This window comes from Notamacropus eugenii, chromosome 6 (assembly GCF_028372415.1).
Source record: "Notamacropus eugenii isolate mMacEug1 chromosome 6, mMacEug1.pri_v2, whole genome shotgun sequence".
Classification (NCBI taxonomy): Eukaryota; Metazoa; Chordata; class Mammalia; order Diprotodontia; family Macropodidae; genus Notamacropus; species Notamacropus eugenii.
The window spans coordinates 329,272,870-329,297,335 of NC_092877.1; the positions used below are offsets into that span (position 1 = coordinate 329,272,870).

The 24,466-nt window shown below is 35.5% G+C and overlaps 1 protein-coding gene across 23 annotated transcripts in view; it reads right to left on the minus strand.

The window, feature by feature from the left end:
• TRIP12 (thyroid hormone receptor interactor 12) overlaps positions 1-24,466 on the minus strand; it is a 184,037-nt gene that overhangs the window by 100,587 nt on the left and 58,984 nt on the right. For all 23 annotated transcript variants that reach the window (XM_072618091.1, XM_072618104.1, XM_072618087.1 and 20 more), the window contains one exon: positions 11,409-11,555. In XM_072618091.1, the coding sequence (XP_072474192.1) occupies positions 11,409-11,506 (98 nt within the window). In that variant the 5' untranslated portion in view covers positions 11,507-11,555. The remainder of the gene's footprint in view (positions 1-11,408; positions 11,556-24,466) is intronic.

The window sequence follows — 24,466 nt, forward strand, 5'->3', positions numbered from 1 at the left end:
AGGCTCAACATCCTCCCCCCACTTACTTCAACGAAATTTCATATGGCACTATCTCCAGTTCCTCCTTACTGGTGAAAATTACAACTTAAAAATTCTTGCTTGTCAATCCCTGCACCTTTTGAAGAAAAAAAAATTATAAATAAGGTAGGCAAGTTGAAAAGGTATTAGATGCTTCAGAGGGAAGGAGAAGGAGGGAGAGGGAGGGGGAGAGAGGGAGAGAAGGTGAGGAGGGGGAGAGGGAGAGGGAGAGGGAGAGGGAGAGGGAGAGAGAAAGAGAAGAGGAGAGAGAATCTCCAGAGAGTTAGTCATAACATCTATGAGATAACCATGCATTCTTTGTTAACTAGGCTTGTGAATTGTTTTCCTAACACTTCATTGTTTTAAAATTCTTTTTTATATACATGGTATATTTTGATGACATGATAGTACTTCTGTTTTGACCACATTGGTCTTTACTCAAATGCTTTTCATCACTGTACTTATCCCCTCTATTTGCTAGTTTTCTTCATAAGACTATATAACTTTTTAAAATATAAAATGCTACCTTGCCCTCTTTCTCACCCCACCTTATTCTTTTACTTTCTCTCTCTGTCTCACACACACACACACACACACACTACAATCCTCCAGGGCCATCTTCCAATTACGGGTCTTGGTCTTCCGATTATCAGTAATCCCTATAAGTTCAAATTTGACTCTGCATTATAATTTCTATTTCATCTTGCTCCTTGCATTATTTTTTAGTTACATATAAATATTTGACACATTTTCATTCAGTGAAAATCTGGAGCAGGTGGGAGACAATGTACACCTCCCCAGCCTCACCAATGCAGAGACCTACTGAATTCTCAACAGTACTGGTATTCTCCTTCCACATGTGGAAGAAGGACAGCAATCCTACAGATAAATACAATAAGATATGTAACAGAGCTAAACCTTGAAACATGGTTAGTTCCATAAGCTACTGTTACAACAAGGACAGTGGAAGCTACTTCCAGATAACAACTCTGTGGCTAAAAAGTTTAAGCTTCACTAGTAGTACTTACACAAATAGGTATCCTTAATATGAACGATTATTTAAGAGTTTTATGTAATTACCCTTCCCCAAAATCTGTAGAATACATAAAATTTCCTTCACCAAGTCAAAGCAATACAAACTGATGAGTATAATTACATATCCCAAATCTGAGTAGTTAACCCTCAATTATACACATGCCTCAAGAACCATTCCCTACTATAAAAGCTGCTAAAAATATCCTCCAACGTTCAGACCTCTGTGCTATTCTCTATAAAAGGAAACACTGTTAGAAGAGTAGGCCAATGGCTTTAACAGGAATAGCTAGACAATCACCCCAAGAAAACCAGATTCCCTGAACATATTTCTGCTTATTAAGCAAGGAATCAGGAATATAATATGAAGTCTACTACAAAGAAGTTAGTTCTACTAGTACTTTACAACATGGTGTCAATCTCAAATAGAAAGGGATTCCCACAGTCATATTAGCTTTAAAAACTAGAAATTTCTATATTGTTGTTCTATACTGTTTTCTCTGCTGTATTGTATTTTTTAATTATTTTATTAAACCTTTCCCCCAATTACATTTTAATCTGGTTTGGACTGACCCTGTGAGCTTGACACTTCTACTTTAAAACATTTACTCAGTAGAATTCACTGGCACATATATTCATAGATATTTCAATAGCCAATGGCCTACTACGTGTCAGGCACCGTGGTAAGCTTGATTATGTCAAGATTACAAAACTGGGAAAATGAAAGGATGAAGAGTTAGGGCAAAATACAGAGGACATGCCGTATGAAATATCCAATTGCCAACTGGTGCAATGGGCCTGAAGCTCAAGGGGCTGGATAGATGAATAGATCGGGGGGAATGATAGGCTCAGAGATGATAGTTAGACCCATGGGAGTTAGTGCAAGGGACAGAACCTTGAGGGAACACCCAAGTTAGAGGACATTATACTGATGATAAGGCAGCAAAGACAGAAAGAGCAGTAAGACATGTAGGAGGAAAAGCAGAAAGCAATGCCATGAAAACCCAGAGAGAGAATCCAGGAGAGGATGATGGTCAATAGTGTTAAATGCAGCAGAAAGGTCAAGAAGGATGAATATTGACAAAAAGCCAGTCAGATTTTGCAAGTAAGAGATCACTGGTAAATCTGCAAAAATAAATTTCATTTAAGTGGTAAAATTGGAAACCAGACTGCAAGGTGTTGAGGAGTGAAGAGGACAGATAGCTTTTCAAGAACTTTGCCTGAGAAAGTGAGGAAAGACATAAGGAAGATAACTATAGGGGATGTTAGGATTTAGAGAAGATTTTTCAAGAATGGGAGAGAACTTAGGCATGTTTGAAAGCAGTAAGGAAGAAACCAGTTGACAGAGAAAGGCTGAAAATTTGAGAACATGGGAAATGAAGGAGGATGCAAGCTACTAAGGAAGGTGAAAGGGAATGGGATGATTAAATGTACATGGAGTTGAGGTTTGCCTTGAAAAGAAAGACCTTTTCTTTGTTGGAGAATGAAGGAAAACACAAGAAAGTGGAAGATAATTTCAAGGAGTTGTAAGATGAAAACAACTAACTTTAAAAAAAGTTAATGCTTAGGCGAAGTATTGCTTATATATGTATGTATGTATGTATGTATGTATGTATGTATGTATGTATGTATAATTGTATATAATTAGGAATAACCAATAACTAGGAATAACAATTTCTTGGCTGCAGATTCCTAAACTGTAAAATGACTGGATTAATCTGATACTCAAAGTCACTTCTTATTTTATTATTATTGTTCTGTTTTCCTATTTTAATATGTTCCTTTTGAGTCTTTTCCCTGACATACATTAAACATTCTATGGGAAATGCCATGTAAACTTGTTTAAGTAAATAACTATAGGTTCCACATATCTTTGGAAGAGAATATTTTAAAAAGTAATTTTTGGAGAAAAAAATGAAATATTAATTTCCTTTGGATCTTTATAGATACTGAGTTTTTTTTAAGTAATGGGAAAATACTTTTAGTTCTTAAAATTATAACAACTTGATAAATACTATTCTCTAAGATGAGATATGTTCTGATCTACTGTTATCAGGAAAGAAAAAAAAATGTATTACAGATCTCTTTAAAAGGTAAAAACAAAACAAAAAGTGAAGAGCCCATTAAATAAAAGGAAAGGGAAGAGAATAAGCTAAACATAAATATGCCATGCACTGTGTGAAGCACTTGACAAATATCTTATCTGATCCTCCTACGTCAGCACTGTTAATATCCTCACTTTACAATTAAGGAAACAGAGGCAAAGAGGTTAAATGACTTGTCCAGGATCACCTAGCAAGTAAGTGTCAAAGTCAGTGTTTGAACTCATCTTCGTATCTCCAGGCCCAGTGCTCTATCCACTATGCCACAAGTTAGGTCAACAAACCATGGATTCTGGACTGAATCCACTAAACAAGCTCAAAAAGGCTAAAGACAAACTACCACAAGTCTAGGTAGAAATGATTTCCTAGAAGACAAAACTCAAGAAACACTGGCTTTAAGTATGAATGGTCAACCAAGAGCTAAAAGAGGAAAAAATGTTTCCTTCCTCAATAAAATGAAAAATAAGGAAAACAGAAGCAGGTACAATCAACTAAAGATCAGAGTATAAAAATATATGTGAGAATAATCAGGACTGATGCTATAAAACCTTAAACACTCCATAACCTTGAGTCCTTCATTACTGATGAGTTTAGATGCTCAAAGCAAAGAGTGCTGAACAGGTTTTGCTCTATATGCCTTAGAAGGAAGATAATGCATAACGACGATTAATTCAAATGAGAAAATGCTAAGCCCTCAGGTGCCAGCAGCACTACTTTCTTGGATATGTGGAATATCATCTGATGATGATGAAAATGATGACAGTGATGACGCTATCTAGCATTTTTTAAGCAGTTATTACGTGCCAAGTACTTTACCATTATTCTCTTATTTGATCCTCACAACAACCCTGAGAGGTAGATGCTGTTATTACCCCCATTTGACAGTTCAGGAAACTGAGACAAAGAGGTTAAGTAACCTTCCTAGGGCCACACAGATAGTAAGTGTCTGAGGCCAAACTGGAACTCAGTTCCTCCTGACTCCAAGACTAGCCCTTTCCCCACTGGATCACCCAGCTGCCCCAATATGCCATGCATATGTCAAACTATGTCTATATAATGCGTTCCAGATATTGTATTCCATCTTAGAAAGATAGGTCTGTTTTGCTAACACAATTGGTCAAACCCTTTTGGAAAACAATTTGCAATCATGTAAGTTCTTAAAATGTTCAACAGATTGTGTAGGTTTATTTCTCAAGGTGGTTATGAAAGGAGAAGACCGAAATGCAGAAAAACATTCAAAGCAACACTGTTTATGACAACAAAAAGTATGACTGACAGAGAAAGGCTAAATGATAAATGAAAACAGTGGAATATAACTGTGAAGGAAAGAATGATAGGTAAGAAAAAATCAAACAAACATGGGAAGGCTTATATGAAATGATGCAAAATAAAGAGCCAACTGAATACGCACTGACTCTAACAACTTAAGTAATAAAGCCCACATGGAAAGGCGACCAACTTTTGGCAAAATACAACACTCAAATCCCACCTAAGAGACTTACTAACTTGTGTGACCCTGAGGCTGCTTTCTCATCTTTAAAATGAGAATAATAGTAGCTTCTAACTTTCAAGGCTTTTGTGGAAATCAAATGAGAATATATGTGAAGTACTTAGAAAGCTTCAAAGTGCCATATAAATGCTAACTAGTACCAACAGTAACAGCAGCAGCAGCAGTACCACCACCGTGGGATGAAATCTAAAAGGACAGAATCCCTACTTCTGTTACTGACAAACCAGGGAGAAGTGGGGTAGGTTTGAATGTCTACTGAAAGTCTGTTATGTTGAAACAAAATTTTTCTGAGATGTTGGAAGCAGAATAGACGGCCTTGGGGCCTAACAGGAAGACTTCCTTGAAGTCTTTATGCAAAGGGGGATAACCTCTTTCTTAAGATACTGTGGAAGGCCCAAATCAGATTTTGTTAGTGTTCATTATTCCCTTTCATATACTCTATATCCCAACCAAATTAGACTAATTGATGCCTCTTCTTTTCCTGCTATTCTTCAATCCCCATGGAAATAACATTTTCTCTCCCACCATTGACTGTATCATTTAAATAACTTTCTCTTCCTCAGCACTGAGGTTGAAATTAGGTTCTGTCTCTTCCATGAAGGTTTACTTGATTTTCCTCATATGAACATTCTTATCCCTCAAATTTTCACAAAGCATGCAATATTAGCCCCTCCTTTTTCTTCATCCTTTTAACCCTGTATTATATATTTGAGAATGTTTACATGTATTTTCCAACAGACTGGTAGGTCCCTTCAAACAAGGATTACCATTTTTCTTCTTTACATTCTCAGTACCTATCCTATCACAGAACTTCGTAGAGTTGATATTTGTTTAAGTGAATTATCTATGCTGCCTAAAACTTTTGCCTCACTCACTGCTCCATAGTACAAGTAATAGACTATAAATATTTCCTCTTTATAAACCATTTTAAGGTAGTCTTCCAAAAGAATTCTAGACCAACTAACTTCAGACTTCTTTTGGTGTTTCTTCAATAGGACAATGTGAAAAGAGACAGTGAAGCAGCTATGTCTTTTTTCTAACCATAACTTACATGTTAATCCTCTCAAATGAGGCACTTCTGAACCTAGGCCAAAATCCAGCATTAAAATCTTGTAATACTTATTTCAGAATAGCCAAGTTGCCAGGCTTGGTGGTGCACATGTTAATCCCTCCTTCTGGGGAAGCTGGTGCTAGGTGTATGAGCCAGGTGTCCATACTAAGTCTGGCATCTCAGAAATTCGCCTAAGGAGTCATAAGGAACAAGATAGGAGGGCAACAGGACTGCCTGGGCAAATGAGTCCCAGTTAGAAACAAATCAGGTCAAGGTTCCCCTGCTCACTGGCAGGGGAATGGAGCCTGCCAATAATAAACATCAAATTGGGTGAGATCAGGAAATATTTTCCAAAAGGAAACAAACAGCAGTAATAAAACTGGCTCTGTAGGGAATTCCAAATGAGACATCTCAATGCTGGCTTGGATAACTAAATAGTTTGGATGTAAACATTATTATTATAGTTGTTGCTTTTTAAGAATCATATAAATTTAAGGGCAAAAGAGCAAGAAAAACCACTATCTTTAATTAAAGCTGCGGAATACCAATCCAAGAACACCTCCCATTCATTAGTCTGTTTTAAGTCGTATTTCATCCATATTCCTGAAAAACAAACAAGTATTCAAAGAGAAGCTCAAAAATAACATAACATCTGGTTGATTTTAAAAAAGCAAAAGAAAGAGCAAGTATCTCCTACCTGACCACTCAATCATGCACATGCTAGTGAGGAACAGTCAGCACGATGGAAGTGGTTCCACAAAGGGCTGCAGGGTCAAACAATCCTGTTACAGCCCTCACCACGCACAGAGATGTACAATCAGGCTCGTATAAAGGGATATTTTTATGCTCAAGGATTCCAGGTGGTATACACACACCCATGTCTGTGTACACTGCATAAATATAAATACACACATCTATGTGTATACTGCATAAGTACTCATTGTGTGTGTCTATTTTCTATGAAACACTCATGATTAAACAAGTCAGTGTCTTAAAATCTGTGCCTTTACTCAAGTTAAGGAGCCTGGTTGAATTTATAATACAAGTTGCACAGCATGACTGAGAAGAAGAATATCTCTTCAAAAAAATATAAACAGCCAAGAGCAATCTCACACTTGGCAGAGTGCAAGTATGCCCTAGCTATTTCTACAGCTATTTTAACACATCTGTTCAAGTAAGAAAGCTTATGCTTCAATTAAAAGAATATTTTAAAACAGGAAAGGTGAAGTGAGAAGTTACAGCAGGTTAAACTGCAAAGGCAAATCATAAATGCTTCAAATGGGTACAATACAAGCCAGAACCACATATTTCACAACTTTTTCCTTCTTAAACTAAGCATTCTCTCCCCCATAAAGCCAAACAGAAAATAAACACTTGTATTTTGGGGGGAATGGGGGAAATCAAAATAATAATATTTGAAATCTAGTGAAGAAATTTCCATGGACAAAAATAAGAGATACACGTGGCAATCATACAAGTGGACAACTGAAATCTTCAACGAAAATAAAGCTATGCAAAGAGCTAAATTTTACAAGAGTACTATTCTGGTGAATCCATTTTTCTTGAGATGTTTTTAAATTCATAAAATAAAATGTGTAAGGTTACAAATAAAATAAATTATATAGAAATAGTTAACCAAACTATTTAAATTCAGTTCATGGACCCCAGATTAAGAATTCCTGCTTTGGTTAAGAAATTAAAAGCTTAGTTCCTGAGTAAAATTTTAATCTTCCAGAAAAACTTTATGTTACAACCTGGTAACTGGCATAAAATATACAAATATATCTGACACACTGAATATTAAAGAGTTCTGACAAAGTGAATGGTTCCGTCTCCTTTTTTCAGTGAAGTTAGGAAACTACAGATAAGGAGTATTGCACAGATTATCAATTTTACTTTTAGCAAAAGAAAACAATTGAGAATGAGAATGGGAAGTGGGTGTATAATACGGGGGCAATCAAGTAAATGTTGAGAAATGAGTGATATAAAACTAGATAATGAGGAATAATTACCCATTTTTAACAAGTGGGCAATGCATATATTGAGGTTCCTCATGACTGTAATTACTCTCTGATGAATTAGTCCAGCCTGTCCTCTGATAGCCTAGAGTCCAAATATAAGGCCCACAGATCGTCAGTAATCAAAGCAAAATGCCAAAGTCTTACAGAGGGTGAAGAGAACATGAGGGCACTTAGTATCTGAATAAAGGTAGGAAAATCACTTTCGTACAAAACTAGAAGCTTAAAAAAATTACAATAGATTTTACCACTTTGCCTAAGATCAGCCTCCTTCAAGATTCAGGCAGTCTTGCTTCTCATAAAGTGAGAACATTTAATTTCTAGTACAGCTGGTTTTATACCAAAATTTCATTTTTAAGGGACCCATTAACTTCAATATCTAGGTATACATCTGATGACCATAGGCAACCTGAGAGAACATATCCCTTGGGGCAGCTAGGTGGTGCAGTGGATAGAGCCATCAGTACAGGAGTCAGGAGGACCTGAGTTCAAATCTCACTTCAGACACTTGACACTCACTAGCTATGTGACCTTGGGCAAGTCACTTAACCCTAAATGCCTCATCCTGGGTCATCTCCAGTCATCTGGATGAATATATGGTCACTGGATTCAGATGGTTCTGAAGGAGAAATGAGGCTAGTGACCTGCACAGCCCTCCCTCACTCAAAACAAAGTCAAGTGCAAGTCATGTCATTATTTCTCTGATGGCATGGTCTTCTTCTGCAAAGAAGGACGAATACACCATCCCTGCGCATATAATCACATCAAACTAGGAAAGTTATGCAACTATGAGTTGAGATGGAGATTTTCCAGATCAATGCCTATGATGGAATAATGTACACCAAAGAGTCAAAACTTCCCTTAATTACCTAACCCCGGGTAAATCAGAATCTCCCTAGCAGCAGTGGTAAACTTAACTGAACAAGAACATTCTTCCCACCAGCTGCTCCTGTAGTCCTCAATAGACTATCAGGAGATTTGAAAGTCACAATGTGAAAACTCTAGAAAACTCTAAATCCTGCACTGTTTAATTGCACTGGGGGCTATGTTAAACTGGGGTGAAAGGGGAGAGCAGAAGATGAATTACGCATTTCCATGCATGACCTAAATATTAGATCAAGCTCTTTCCCTCAAAATTATAGGCACTAATTACTGGATCCACAAAAAAAAAAATTAAAAAAAGAGAGACTCATCAATGAGGGAGTGGGGCTGTGGGGAGGGAGGGGCAAGAGGGTGCTAAACAAATTGTGACAAATGAATGCAATATGAAACAAGGAAGAGGAGGGATTCTGAGAGAAATTCAGGAAGACTTATTAACTAATAAGAGTGAAGTGAATGGCTTACAGGTCATGTGACTGGCAACATGGAAGATTAGTTACTCCAAAACTGTCCAGCACACCCCTCCCCAAAGGATTATGCACCAGATACAGAGTGATCAAAACTATATCACAGAAGGCAAAATCTTTTATAAAGTAAGAATGAAAAACCTTATTACTTACAGCATTCTTTCAATGCCCCACTCAGAATAAAAGAGAAACCCAGTATCAGGCTTCTTACAAAGTTTGGTCTTAAAGCACAAAGGTCTCTAAAACCTTCCAAAACTCCTCCCACGGGTAACTGTAAGGGTCAAAGGGAGGAGAGAGAGGAACCAAGATAAAGTGAACACCCATGAAAATAGCATGGGGGAAATCAGTGCTGTTCTTTTAGAGGTTACTCTAGGCAGGAGCTAAGCAGATAAACCCTCACCCCCACCCCGCCACTGCAAGACAGCCCAGAAGACTGGTGTTAGGGATCTGCTTCCAAGTAATGGCAGAGGGACAACTGAGAGTGACTGGAGAAAGAGAGGGGAGAGAGGGCCACTAAAAAGCCTCAAAAAAGGCCCAGTGCACATGCAGACAAGCCAGCAGAGTAAAATCATCAAGACTTTGTCTCAAGGAAAAGACAAAGCTCTCCTGACAAATATTATAATATGAAGGTAAATGAACCAATAGAACCTAACCAAAAAACAGAAAATTGTGGACTACCGAAAGGGCATGGAAATAACAAGAAACTCTACATTGCTTCAAAAGATAAGTTTCATTAAAAGAAAAACTTTTAAAAACAGAAATTTTCCATTGAGTAGTTACAATGACCAGTCCTGGACAAAATCCCTGTCACTCTTCATTGCAGAGGCAGAGAGCTATGGAAGTGGAACATTATATACAATATTAGACTGTTAATGTGGTGACAGATTTTGTTGAGGTAACTTTGTTCTCTTTTAACAGATTCCTTGTTGCTCTCTGCTGGGAGGCCACTCCTTATCTACGCCTCTTATTATGGCCACTGCCACTAAGGTTAGGTCACAAACCAACGTTTCCCTCATTTCTAGAAATCCTTTACTGTTCATTCAGTGGCTATGAGAGTTCAAAAGCCTGATTTTTCAGAATGGAAATACAGCAATTCCCTTCTCAAATTAGCCACTAGTAACAATTCTTACCCAAATGACAAAATACTGGTGCTTCCAAGAAGCAAAGAATGTGCTAGTCATGGTTTGGGGATAGGTCAGTGGGGACGCAACATTCTTACTTTTAAGGCAAAATGAACAAATTCAATAATGAAACTGGTTTTCTCTCACTCCCCTTAAGTTCATTTTTATATTTACCTTCAGAAATACTCTTATTAGAATCTATGTCCCAAAGGAAAGCGATGTCAATGAACCAAAAAGCACCCTCAATTCTTTCTTTTCTCTCTCTCTCTCTCTCTCTCTCTCCCGTCTCCTTGGATCTCTGTATGCTCAGTATCCCTAAATAATGTCTCTGAGTTCATTTATCAAATCTTAAAATTATGAATTCTAGTTTAAGAAAATGAGGGAAAAACAATCATTGAGCTGAAAATAGCATACAAATAAAGACTTGATCAGATTACTGCAAAAAGATATAAACAGAATTCCAGGCCTCACTTCACCTCCATTCATGGAAAACTGTTGAACACTGTAACCTATAGTTCATGAAATGATGGATGGATGGATGGATTTGATCACCAAACTAGAATAGCAGACAGGCCCCTTTGGCTTTTTGTTTGCACACAGCAAACTAATAACTGGTCATGTTAAAAAATCGTCAAAATCTAAATAAAGGTAAATCTCATGATAAAGGAATAACTCAAACAAACAGAAAAGTAGTTCCTAATTATCAAGAATGTTCATATAGAACCATTTCCAAGGAAAAAGACGACTAGTGGTATAGATGGATGTACACATGAAGGAATATGTTTAAAATGACAAGCAAGAAGGATAAAAAAGTAAATAATCTACAAATGACAAAACATTTTTCAAAGCTGAATACTGACCAAATATCTGAGCCTGAAAGAGAATCTAACATCAAATGAAAATACAAAAGCTACATTTTAAGCATTAGTCAAACATGTATACTTATTGTTTTTTAAAGTTAGGGCATTAAACAATTCTTACCTCTATGTATTTCAAATATAAAAAAACTAAATACCTGAGCTGGTGAAGAATTATCTACAGCCCAAAAATTTCTAAATAAAATGTTATATCTGTATAATGAAGCAAAGGAACTGAAGTGGGAAAAAAACACACGATGAAACAAGATCTAAATTACACAAGTCTCTGCCTTTACAAACAGTTTTTAGCACACATATTCAAAACTGAGTTCAAACATTTGATAAACACATACCTTCCTCCTATTGAGTCGTCTTGTGGTTGGGCCCCGGCAGTGTTCCTCTGTGAACGTCGCAGTGACCCCCCTGGATTGTTATTAGGCCGGTTGGACATTGGCACCTCTCTCCTGAAGGGACATACCCTTTCTAGACACTACCATTCACTGAAAAAAAGAAAGATAAAATCTTTATCAAATGCAGGTGACAACATATACAAGATTTTTTAAAGCTCTGGGAGAATGATAATGCTGTAATTCATATAAACAGTTACTCATTTCAAATCCAGCCACACCCACTAGTTTTGTGACCTTGGCCAAATGACTCAACCTGATTGCCTCAATTTCCTCAACTGTAAAATGGGGATCACAAGTGTCAGTCTCTCACAAGGTTACTGTGAGAACTTACCACAATGCCTATCACATAGTAGGTGCTTAATAAATGCTTGCCCCAAAATAAATAAATAAATGCTCGTTCCCTTCTCCCTTCTCGTTAGATGGATTTTAAAAAAGGATGAAAGTTTCAGGTTAATTCAACTCTAAAATAAAGAGCTGTACTTCACTGTATATCTATATGCAATTGTGGGCAATACGTATATAGTTATTTGATAGTAATCTGCATCCAGGAAGACGTATTTATTCAACCTGAATACATTAGTTCCTAAACCTAGGAACTCCTTCAACCTACAACATAAGGTGGGCAAGTCCTAGGCAGTTACCCAACATTGAGAAATTAAGTGACCTGCACTACGGTAGTACTTAGGGTTTGAGGCCAGACTTAAACACAGGTCTTACTTCAAGCCAATACTACTTTCCACTTTACCATGCTGCCTTTAAAATGATCAATAATGCGGAGAGAAGGAGTTTGGGAATTTGTACCTGCAGACAAAGATACTAAGATGAAATCTGATAAACCCATACCTCCATTTAGAGAAATAGTTTTTAAAAGAATTCTTTTTTAAAAAACTCAAGTCACTTTACTATAGAATTCAATATAAAATTTATCTACTAGAAACCTAGTTGAGGTGGTTTATGAGAAACACTACTTAATGATCTTCCTTCTAATAGGGCATCAATCTTTAACAGTATTATTTTTATTTAAATGTATGAATACAGCATGACTATAATGGCTTGAATTTTTCAAGCAAAAGGGAAGATTACCTTCTTCAGAAGTAGGGTCAGTAGTTCTGAACTCCCCATTTCCCCTTACTAAATGACCACTTGAGTATTGGAACAATTCTGAGAGAAGGTTAACTTCAACACTAACTACACATGTAACCGACACCATTCTAAGGAGCTGAAGTTTTTTCTGTAACCTGTGGCTTGTACGTCTGTTACCCAGGCCCATTGGCAACTACTTTCATCATTAGCAGCTGCCTTAACACAGAATCTAGCTGTCAGGTGAACTTCTATACTGGAAATCATTTAAGAAAAAAATTTTTAAGCTCAACAAAAAATCAAAAAACAGAATTATAAGAACTGAGAGGACAAGGAAGAATTATAATTATAAAATTTCTGTCCAGAAGTATTTATTACGCATCTCTGGTGCTAAGCACTATGGTACAGTTTGGGTATATCAAGACAAAAGAGGCTGGTGTTTAACACCAAGTATGTATGTATAAAAACAAATACCTATGTTTCACTCCTTTTTAAACCTACTTTTCATCACTGCATCCCTTATCACTCACTCACTTCTCAACCCTTTGCAATGTGCCTTTTGACCTAATCACTAAACTAAAACAATTTCCTCCCAAGTTGCTAATGATCTCTTAACTGTAAAATCTGATCCTTTTTACTCCTCATCCTTCTTGATCTTTGGAGCAACTGATCCTATTGAATAATCTGTCTTCTCAGTTACTCTTCTCTCTTACAGGTAAAACCTGCCCTATGGAACCAAGTAGAACCTATCTCTGATACATGTTATCTCCAACTTCTGAATCCAAGACCTACTCTCTACTGTCACTTAATCTCCCTGGACCTCAGTTTCCACATCTTCAAAATGGAAGCAGTTGAGTCAGATGACTTTTAAGGTCCTTTGCAACTTTCAATCCATTATCTTGTGATAATCCTAAAAACCAGATTAGGATTAAATCTAACATAGACTCAAAGATCACTAAGCAATCAACACCCTCATTTTGACAGATGAGAAAACCGTAGAGAAGAGGACAGACCATGAGCATAAAGAAAAAAACCATGCCATCATTAAAAGATACAGCTTCAATATCATTAACCTAATCCCTCTGTGGCTACTGATCTGTTTAGGTATTATTCATTTGATAATGTAGTAGTAATGTCAAAAATAATTAACTAGTATAACTGTAGACAAATCAGAATTTAGCACTCAACTTCTGTCAAACACATTTCACTTTCACATGACACATATTAAATACTCAAAGGGTTCTGGATTAGCCATTGATCTTTCAAGTGTCACAGAATGCTAACACATTTCCTGACATGAGGTGAAGAAAATGGCAATATTCACCTCCAAATACTGCAGTATTTCCCATAAGGTATTAGAAATTCCCTAGAAACTTAATCCAGTATAGTTTCATTGAACACGTTGATCTTGTGTGTTCAAGCCACCCAAATGCCACTGAATGCAATTCTGAGTCTGGCTAAATCAAAACAAAAGAGAGAGAGTACACATACATACACATAAGTAATTATGTAATTACTATACATTATATATGTAATATATATTATATATGCTATATATTAATATAGAATGATATATAATATACAATATATAGTATATACGTATATACAGTATACACATTATATATAGTAATTACATAAGAATAATTTATTAGAGCTGGATCTCAGAATGTAGCTTTGTAGGTGTGTATGTATATATACATATATATGGATATATGTATGTATGTGTGTATGTACATTAGACCTTTTTTCTTATCAATCCCAAGACATGTAGTACGCTTCTAATATAACATATTACAAATATCTATCTCTCTACATATAACAAGAAAGACTTCAATATATTAGTTACATATACATACAGTAATTCACTGTAATCGGATGTCAATTAGGTTACAGTCTTGTACATATTAGGCACTCAAACAGCAATTAATTTAGTCAGTCATTCAGTCAACAAGTTTCCATTAAGTACCTCCCATAGTAGTTCTAGGCACAATTAAGCACTGGAGATAAAAAGAAAGTAAAAAGTCTGTTGGGATAGAAGCGCTCAACAATTCAGCACATTTGGTTCTAAAGTTCTTAGATTTGACCTCTGAGCAACCACAAATAAAACTGACTATTGAATTTGTCCTCTTCATACATGAAAGGGACATTATAACAGGTAATGATGATGGTAGCATTTTTGCTATTTTGCTTACGTTTTAGAAATGGTAGGGGCATACCCTTTGACCCAGCAATGCCACTATTAGGTGACTGGGGAAAAGGCAAAGAACCTCTATGTTCTAAAACACATATAGCAGCTATATAATGTTTAATATCAAGGTTTAACAAATTTGTTTTTGATATAAAACCTATCTCCCAAATTTTGAAGTCATGAATTATTTTAGTTGTAAAGTTTTCTACCCAAGTTGGCAACTTTTGATAAGAGAAGAAAGCGATATGAATTTGCAGTCAGTAGGTCTAGCTCAAATCTTGACTCTGCCATTTAGTGCCTGTGTAATCTAGGGTAAATTAATCTACTGCTCTAGACCTCTATTTTCCCATAAGTAAAATGGAAAGAATGAACAAAATGTTCACTCCCTAAAATCTAAGGTCCTACATCTGCAGTCCCCTGCCCTCCACTTTCCATCTCCATCAATGCCTTTGCATATACTTATGACTGTCCTTGGTTGGCACTCTTCTCTATCATATCTCCTCTATATGTCACCATATCCTATGAGAAACCTTTACTGATGTTAGTTGTTAGTGCTCCTGGCATCCACTCATCCATTTTCCTCCACCAGGGAGTGAACAGGAAGGATTCTTCAGAATTTGGTCTTGGTTTCCTCAATGCCTAGCACAGTGCTTTGCACACAGTATTCAATCTGGGGTTTAAGAATATTAAAGAACTACATCACTATTATGATGAGCAGCTTGGGCGGTGCAAGTGGATAAACTGCTATGGTCAGGACCATAAAAGTCACTGGCGACCTTTGAGAAAGTAGTTTCATTTTAGGGGTGTAGAGAGATGTCAAACTGCAGAGTTTGACAACTGATAGGACACTGATATGAAGTTAAGTTTCAAGAAGTGGAAATTAGTTTAGACTTGTAAGAACCCAAAGTGTGACTCTGATTAGTATGACATGCAATCAGTCCTTTTGCTGAGTTCTTTTTAGTAATAATCATCTTTTATTTTTTAAAAAGTATTCATTCTGACTAATATGAAAATGTGTTTAACTGGAATGTATGTGTAGAGCCCATATAAGATTGTATGCCGTCTTGGGGAGACAGGGGGAGAAAATTTGAAACTTATGAAAGTGATTATTGAAAACTGAAAACAAATAAATTGATAAATTTGGGAAAAAAATAAAAAGTATTCATTGAAACTATGGAAACTACAAACAAATGCTTCACAGACTGAATGTCAGGTGACATTAAGATTTCTCATCAAAAATATTGTTGTTTATCTCGTTAAGAAAATGTCACACATATAGTCATATTTCCTTTAAACAATAAATCTTTCTGCAGATTTAAGTTTCTTATCTACACACACACAGCCCTCCCAATACTACTGCTCAGTGAATAAATGTTTTCTGTCTGTCTGTCTCTCCCTCTCTCTCTCTGTCTCTCTCTCTCTCTCTCAGCCTCTACAGAGGCTTTTCTCGTCTCTAGCATTCCTCTCCTTAGTTCCCCTCTTGGAATTCCTGGTTTCCTTCAAAAGTGCTGGAGGACCATCTTCTACATCTTTCCCAACTTCCCTCCTCCTAGCTACAAATATTCACTCCAAAAACTACCTGTTAGTTGTGGTGCATCTCCTTGTAAGAGCACATGCTATAAAAGGTAGTGACTGTTTAACTTTTTTCTTTGCATACCCAGAATTTAACATAGTACCTGGCCTGGAGTAAACACATATATGCTTGAAGACTGATCTGCTACCTTAGTACCAAGTAGGACACTTGAAGAACATGTTCTGATTTCTAATATATCTTAAACAGACAGTTAATTTCACCAAAGACCTATGATACAACCCACTGCCTTACTACCACCAAGGTTCATACACAGGAATGTCCTCAGCTTTTGTAGACAATGAATGCCACTACTTTGGAATGCCATTACCCTGTAGTAACTCACAATACCAGCATGCATACCAAGCACACAGCTCTTGAATTTTATAAGGGCTACTATCACTAAGTTTAATGACTTAATCCAATTAATAAACCAAAAAAATACGGAACATTTTGATGTTTTATAGGCAACAGGACACTAAAAACTGAAGTTTCTACAAATTATGAAATCTGCATTTCATTTCCGTATAATTAACACTTAATAAATGTTAGTTGAATGAAGTCCTTTACAGAAAGAGATTAAAATGCATTTTTGTAAAGCTCCCTTCCATTACCTCAAAATAGCAAGAAACATTCCAAATAAAGTAAAACAAAGAAAAGGGGAAAATATGTAAGTGGCTAACCAAAAGTACCAGGACACTATGCTGTCTGTCTGTGTTTGTCCTTCATTGCCCAAGAAGACCATGCCATCAGAGAAATGATGACATTACTTGCACCTGACTTTGTTTTGAGTGAGGGAGAGCTGTGCAAGGCCACCAGCCTCACTTTCCCCTCCTGAGCCATCTGGATCCATTGACCAGATATTCATCAGGATGACTGCAGAACCAGGCACTACGCTAAGTGCTTTACAAATCTCATCCTGATTTTCACAACAACCCTGGAAGGTAGGTGCTACTATGATCCCCATTTTACAGCTAAGGAAGGTAATGTAGACAATTTTTTAATGAGGCTAAAGAACTTGTGTAACAATCACACAGCTAATAATAAGGGTTTGAGGCCATATCTAAACTCCAGTCTTCCTGACCAAAGGCTCAGTGCTCTTTCCACTACACCATTTCAGACTTAGAGAGTAACTAACAGAGACACTAAAGAAATGAACAAAACGAACAAAGAAGACCATGATACAATGAAGAAATACAATACCATAAAGGAAAGTCAATAAACATCTCCAGCATTCTAATAAAAAGAAGCAGACGCTCAGAAATAAGAATGAAAAATGGCAGAATCCCTAAAGAAGCTAAGAGCTAAACAAGTAACAAGCTTTTTAAAAAGATTAAAAGGATTTGTGACTTTGTCATCTTGGAGAAACTAGAACTTTCTTAAACCAAAGCCAGATTATATGGAATTCCATTAATAAATTCTAGGGTGTTAACTAAGGTGAAGTAATTTGCTCCAAGAGCTCAATCCAGATCTTTCCCAGATTCTAAGTACAAGGATTTTCCATGGGCACCAATGAGTTAAAGGACTTGCCTCTTCGTTATTAAGCTACTGTCAGAAGAGGAAAATGAAACCAAGTCTTTTTGATCCTATCTTATGCAAACTATCTCTCTAAAGAAGGAAATTAGCACTATTCAAGTGGTTCTATGGAAAGAACACTGAGTCTACCCACAAAAAAATACCCTTTACATCCACATCTAGTCTGGCATCCAAGGTATAAAGGCACTGTATTGACTGACAGAATCATATGTCAGTGATGTAGAAAAACACCTTCAATGAAATTCAGCATTTTCACTAAAGACACTAAAAAGCATAGGATGAATGGAATATTCCTTAATGTAGAATCAATACATTTTTGAAATAGAAAGCTACCATAATTTTAAACAAAAACATTAGAAACCTTTCAAATAGAAACAAGAGTAGTGTATATTCCTAACAAAATGAAGCAAAATGAAAAAGAAAAAAAATTTCAAAATCTGGTAACTAATACACTCCCCCCAAACAAATATGGCAGGCAACTACAAGGCACTTTTATTATGCAGAAAAAAAGAAAGAAATAACTGTTCATCGTTGTGCTAAAAAATAATACTAAAATAGCTTTAATGTTATTTATTGTGACATTTCCTTCATGAAGCGGAGAACAGACTGTCCACACCTACCACCTATTCTGTGCCAATCTTTTTCATGTTCTCCGATAAGTTAGCAACAGGAGGTCCACCAAACACAGTGGAGCATTATGATTGTCCATTTATCACCCTTTTGATACATGAGTAGCCAAGCTTCTTATCATACATCTTCCCTCAAAGCACCTTTTATTACAGGTTCTTCCTATTTCCTCACTAGTCATAAATTAACTTCTACTAGGACCTTCTTTCCATTTTTCTACCTGGGATAATCACTTTCAGTTGTGCTAGAGATTGTTGTAAGACTGCATATTAATTTAGAAAACCACAAATTAACATTATCTATGTCATACTGCACTTTTATTTAAACATTTTCCAATTACATGTTAATCTGATTTTGGCCGAGAGTTTTACCCAAGTGAATGTGACACCTCTGCTATAGTCTGTATTCTGCCTCCAAACAGCAATAGTGGCCAAACACTGGTACTTTTTTTAAAAGTACCTTCATTTTCAAGATAAGTTCTGGTTCATAAAAGGAGTTCTGTAATTTCGCAAAGGCAATTTCATCTGCCTTCCTACTGTTCAACTAAATCTACAAAACAATAAGCATGATGATTCTACCTAAATTAAACATTTACTGCACACTCAATTATCAAGGGATTACAGAACTTAAAAGTTAAGAATCAAAAGTTCAAGAACCTCAAGAGAAACAGTAAAGAAAAAAGAAGGCAAATGACAGAGACTTAAAATGACAAAATAACAAATTATTTTAAAGCAGTGATCATCAACACTATGTGGCACAAGTGAAAAAATAAAAAAAATTCACCAATGGAATAGACTAGGCAAGCAAGACCCACAAGTAATCAAACATGGAGGCTATGTTTAATAAACTAAAGAACTAATGGAAATCAGTTTTGTAAAATATAGAGTTAAATTCACATCTCAGACTATATACCAAAGTTCAATTCAAATGGATATTCATCCTAACTATAAAATGTCATATTCTAAGAATTAGAGCTGATAGAGTAAAACTAACAAGCTGTAAAAGAATTTATTACACTTGAGCTGATTACAAAAAAAGGACAGGTAGCAATCATGCTCTCAAAGTTAAAGCTAAAATAGATTTAACTAAAACAGATAAAGAGTAAAACTGCATTATGGTAAAAGTAACAGAGATAATGAAAGAATATCAATATTAAACCTATACTGCCCATATACAAACATTATAGCATTCAAGTTTTTTAAAGGAAAAGCTAAATAAATTACAGGTGGAAATAGATAGCAAAACTATAATAGTGAGGTACTTCAACTTTCCCCTCTCAGAACTAGATATATCAAACCAAAAAATAAGTAAGAAAGAAATGAAGGAGATGAACAGAATCTGAGATAAGCTAAATATCATAGATTCTGGAGAGAACTGAAAGTGAACGAAAAGAAAAACTTTTTCCTCACCAGTACAAGGTCTTTACAAAAACTGACCATATAGTGGAGCATAAAAACTTTATAGTTAAATTCAGAAAAGCATATTAAAATACATTCTTTTCTGATCATATTACAATAAAAATTTATATTTAATAAAAGACTATGGAAAAAGACTGAAAAATTAACTGGAGACAAAATAACCTAATATTAAAGAACAAGTTATAGAAACAAATTCATTAAAGAGAAATGATAGTAATGAAACAACATACCAAAACCTATAGGATGCAGTAAAAGCAGTAATTACAGGAAATTTTATATCTCTAAATACTTACATCAATAAAAGAGAGGAAGATCAATGAATTGGGTAGCAATTTTAAAAAACAGAACAAATTAGAAATCCCCAATTAAACACCAAATTAGAAATCCTAAAAATTAAAGGTGAGATTAATCAAATTGAATGTAAGAAAACCACTGAATTAATGAATAAAACTAGGATTTAGTTTTATTTAAAAAAATAAAATAAATCATTGGTTAATATGATTTTTAAAATGAAAACAGAACCCAATGAGTAGTATCAAAAATGAAAAACGAAAAGGGTGAACATACCGCTAATAAAAATGAAATCAGCAATTATAAAGAGTTATTTTGCACAATAATACACCAATAAATTTAACAATTTAAGTGAAATGGAAGAATACTCAAGAAAATACAAACTGCCTAGATCAACAGGAAAAAAAAGAATATCTAAATAAACCTATTTTAGAAAAAGAAATTGAACAGATCACAAATGAGCTAAGAAAAAAGCATTAGCATCAGATGGATTTAGAAGTGAATTCTACCAAACATTTAAATGGGATAATAGGCAGAAGCGCTACCAAACTCCTTTTATAAAACAAATATGGCACTGAGAACTAAACCAGGAAGAGGAAAAACAGAAAAAGAAAATTAAAGACCAATTCCATTAACGAATATGGATGCAAAAATCCTAAATAAAATGCTAGTTAGGAGACTACAATGATATATTACAAATATTATACACTGTGACTAAGTGGGATTTATACCACGAAAGCAAGGTTCCTTTAACACTAAGTAAAACTATTAACATAATTATGTTAGTAACAAAAGTAACGATATGATGCAGAAAAGGCTTTTCACAAAATACAATACTCATTCCTATCAAAAACACCTGAAAGCCTAAGTAATGGATTTTTCCTTAAAATGATGAGAAGCCTCTATCTAAAACCACCAGTAAGCATTATTTGTAATGGGGATAAGCTAAAAGCCTTCCCAGTAAGAGAGTGAAACAAGAGAGTTCATCATCACCAATATTACTCAATACTGTATTAGAAATGCCAGCAATAGTACTAAGAAAAAGAAAATAAAGGAATCATAATGGGCAATGAGGTAATAAAAATACCACTTTTGCAGATAATATGATATACTTGGAAAATCTTAGAAATTCAATTAAAGTGTTAGTGGAAACAATATATTTAGTGAGGCAGAAGGATATAAAATAAATCTGCATAAATCATCAGCATTTCTATTTATCACTAACAAAACCCTGCAAGAAGAGATAGTGAGCAATACTCCATTTAAAGTAACTGTAGGTAGTATAAAATATCTGTTTAAGTATACCTGCCAAAACAAACACAGAAACTACAAACACAATTTTTTAAACACTTTATACAAATAAAATCTGATTTAAATAACTGGAGAATTGTTCGTGGATAGGCCAAGACAATATAACTCCATCTTATTTATGTAATGTCATCCCAACTATAATTACCAAAAAATTATTTTATTGAGGTCGAAAAAGTAACAATTTATATAGGAAAACAAAAGATGAGGAATATCAAAGGAATTGATTTAGCAGTACTGGATCTTAAAATATATTAAAAGGCAGTAATGATCAAAATTTTCGAGTACGGGCTAGATTAGTGAAACAGAGCAGGCATAAAATACACAGCAGTAAGTGATTATAGCAATCTTGTGTTTGACAAATAAAGATTTAGGTTCTTGGGATAAGAACTTATTATCTGGTAAAAATTGTTGGGAAAACTGGAAAGCAATCTAGCAGAAAATGGGCATAGATCAATAACTTACACTATTTACTAAATATACTAAAATGAATACATGACCTAAATATAAAGGGAGATATCATAAGAAAATTAGAAGAATATGGAACATACTTCTTATCAGACTTATGGATAGAAGAATTTATGAATAAACAAGAGATCAGAGCACTATGGAGTGTAAGATTAAAATTAAAAAATGATTTATGCAAATAAAACCACCAAAAAGAAAGCAGAAAAATGGGGGGAATTTTATATACAATTTCTCAGATAAAGGTCTCAAATCTCAAATACATTGGTAACTTTGTCAAATTTATGAGAATGAGCCATTCCCCAAATGTGAAGTGGTCAAAAGATATGAACAGGTAGTTTTTCGATAAAGAAATCAAAACCATATATAAAATATGGAAAAACGTTTTAAATTATTATTGATCTGAGAAATGGAAATTAAAACAATTCTGAGATACAATCTCATACCTATTAGATTTGCTAAAATGGCAAATGTTAGGAGGGATGTAAACAAACTGAACTGTGAACAGAACTGATTCAACCATTTTGAGAGCAATCTGGAATTATGCCCAGAGTTATTAAACTGCCTATACCCTTTAACACAGTAATATCACTAATAGGTCTGTTTCCAAAGACAGCTAGAGAAAAAGGAAAAGAACTCACGTCTTCTAAATATTTATAGAAGCTTTCTTTGCAGTGGCAAAGAACCAGAAATTGAGGGGATGCCCAATAATTAATCAGAGAATGGCTAAACAAGTTTTGATATATAATTGTGAAAGAATACTACTAATACTCTAAGAAATAATGAACTGGTTGATTAGGATTTAAAGGTAATAATGAAGAGTGAAATGAGCACAGCCAAGAGAATGTTGTATGCAGTAACAGCAATACTGTTTAAAGAACAACTGTGAATGACTTAAGTTATTATGAGTTTTATAAATCAACTACAAAGGACCTACAAAAGAAGATGCTATCCACCTCCAGAGAAACAACTGATAAACAGAAGCATATATACTATGTTTTACATATTCATACATGCATGGGTCTAATGGTGGCCATCTCTAATGTGGGGTGGGGGAATGGAGGAAGGGAAGAAAAAAAATTACAAGTACACAGCAGAGAAGAAAAGAAAACTCAGAAGGATGCAGAGAAAGGCAGGGTAGTTTAGAAAACAATGTGTTGTAGTAGTAGTAGTAGTAGTAGCAGTAGTAGCAGTAGTAGCAGTAGTAGCAGCAGCAGCATTACATAGCTTTTTCAAAAAAATTAAACTGTGAAATGGAGGGTCATGGTTTCATATTGAATCCTCTGTGTAATGCTGTAAAAAAAAATTTTATGAATTTTTTTTGTATTCAAGTTCAGAGTGAATAAAGAAAATTTAAAACAAACAATACACTGAAAATGGAAGAAAGTATTTTGCCTAACTATGGTGATGAGAAGAATACTTAAACAATAATAAAGTCCATTTTGGACACATTGAGTTGAAGTAGTCTACTAGACAAGACGTCTAAAAGACAGTTGGATATAAAAGATTGGAGGGCAGCAGAGGAAGATCTGAGAATCAGCAGGGAGAGATAGTAATTCAATCCATGGAAGCTGATGAGATCACTAAGAGTTAAGAGAGCCCAGGACATAATCCTGAAGGACACTTATGGTTAAAGGGATGTCATCTGAAAGAGCATCCAACAAGCAGGCAGAGAAGGAACAGGCAGACAGTCAGGTAGGAGGAAAATGAGGACAGAGTGGTGTCCTGAAAACCTAAAGAATATCAGAGGAGCAACCAATGATGTCAAAGGCCTCAGGGAGATCAAGAAGAATGAGGACTGAAGCCACTGGCTCTGACAACTAAAAGATCATTTAGTAACTTAGATCATTTAGCAGTTTTGGTGGAATGATAAGGTCCAAAATTAGACTGTAAGGTGTTAAGAAGACAGTGAGAGGATAGAGAGTGGAGGCCTATTATATCCAGGAATTTCCCTACAAAAGTCGCAAGAGATATAGGACATAACGGGTTTTTCAGAATGAGAAAGACATGGGTATAATCATAGGCAGTAAGAAAGGAACCTGTGGTCGGAGAGAAATTGAAAATAAGTAACTAGGGAACAACATGTCCAAATGAATAGGAATGACAGGGGGCAGCCTGTTGGAGGAGACAGGACGAAATGAGATCACTTGAACAGAAATAGGGTAAGTTTTGGTAAGGTAGAGAGGCAGAAAGAACCTGAGTGATAGAAGGTAAGGAAGAAGGGAGAAGAGGGAGTTCACAGACAATGGCTTCCATTTTTTCCGTAAAAATGTAATGTGAGGTTCTCAGCCCAGTGGGGGCGGAGGGGGGAGAGAAAGGTGCAATAGGAGGTTTGAGGAGGGAGGAAAAGTTTTAGAAGACTAGCTGTAGAGAATGGGATACTGAGTTGATAAGGGAGATAGGATACAATTACCTAACAGCAGTGAAGGCCTAGTCAAGGTTGTATTAATATAAATTTGTGTTGGACCCAGTCACAATTGTAGCATGATTTTTTCCACTCCAACTTTCTGTTGGATTT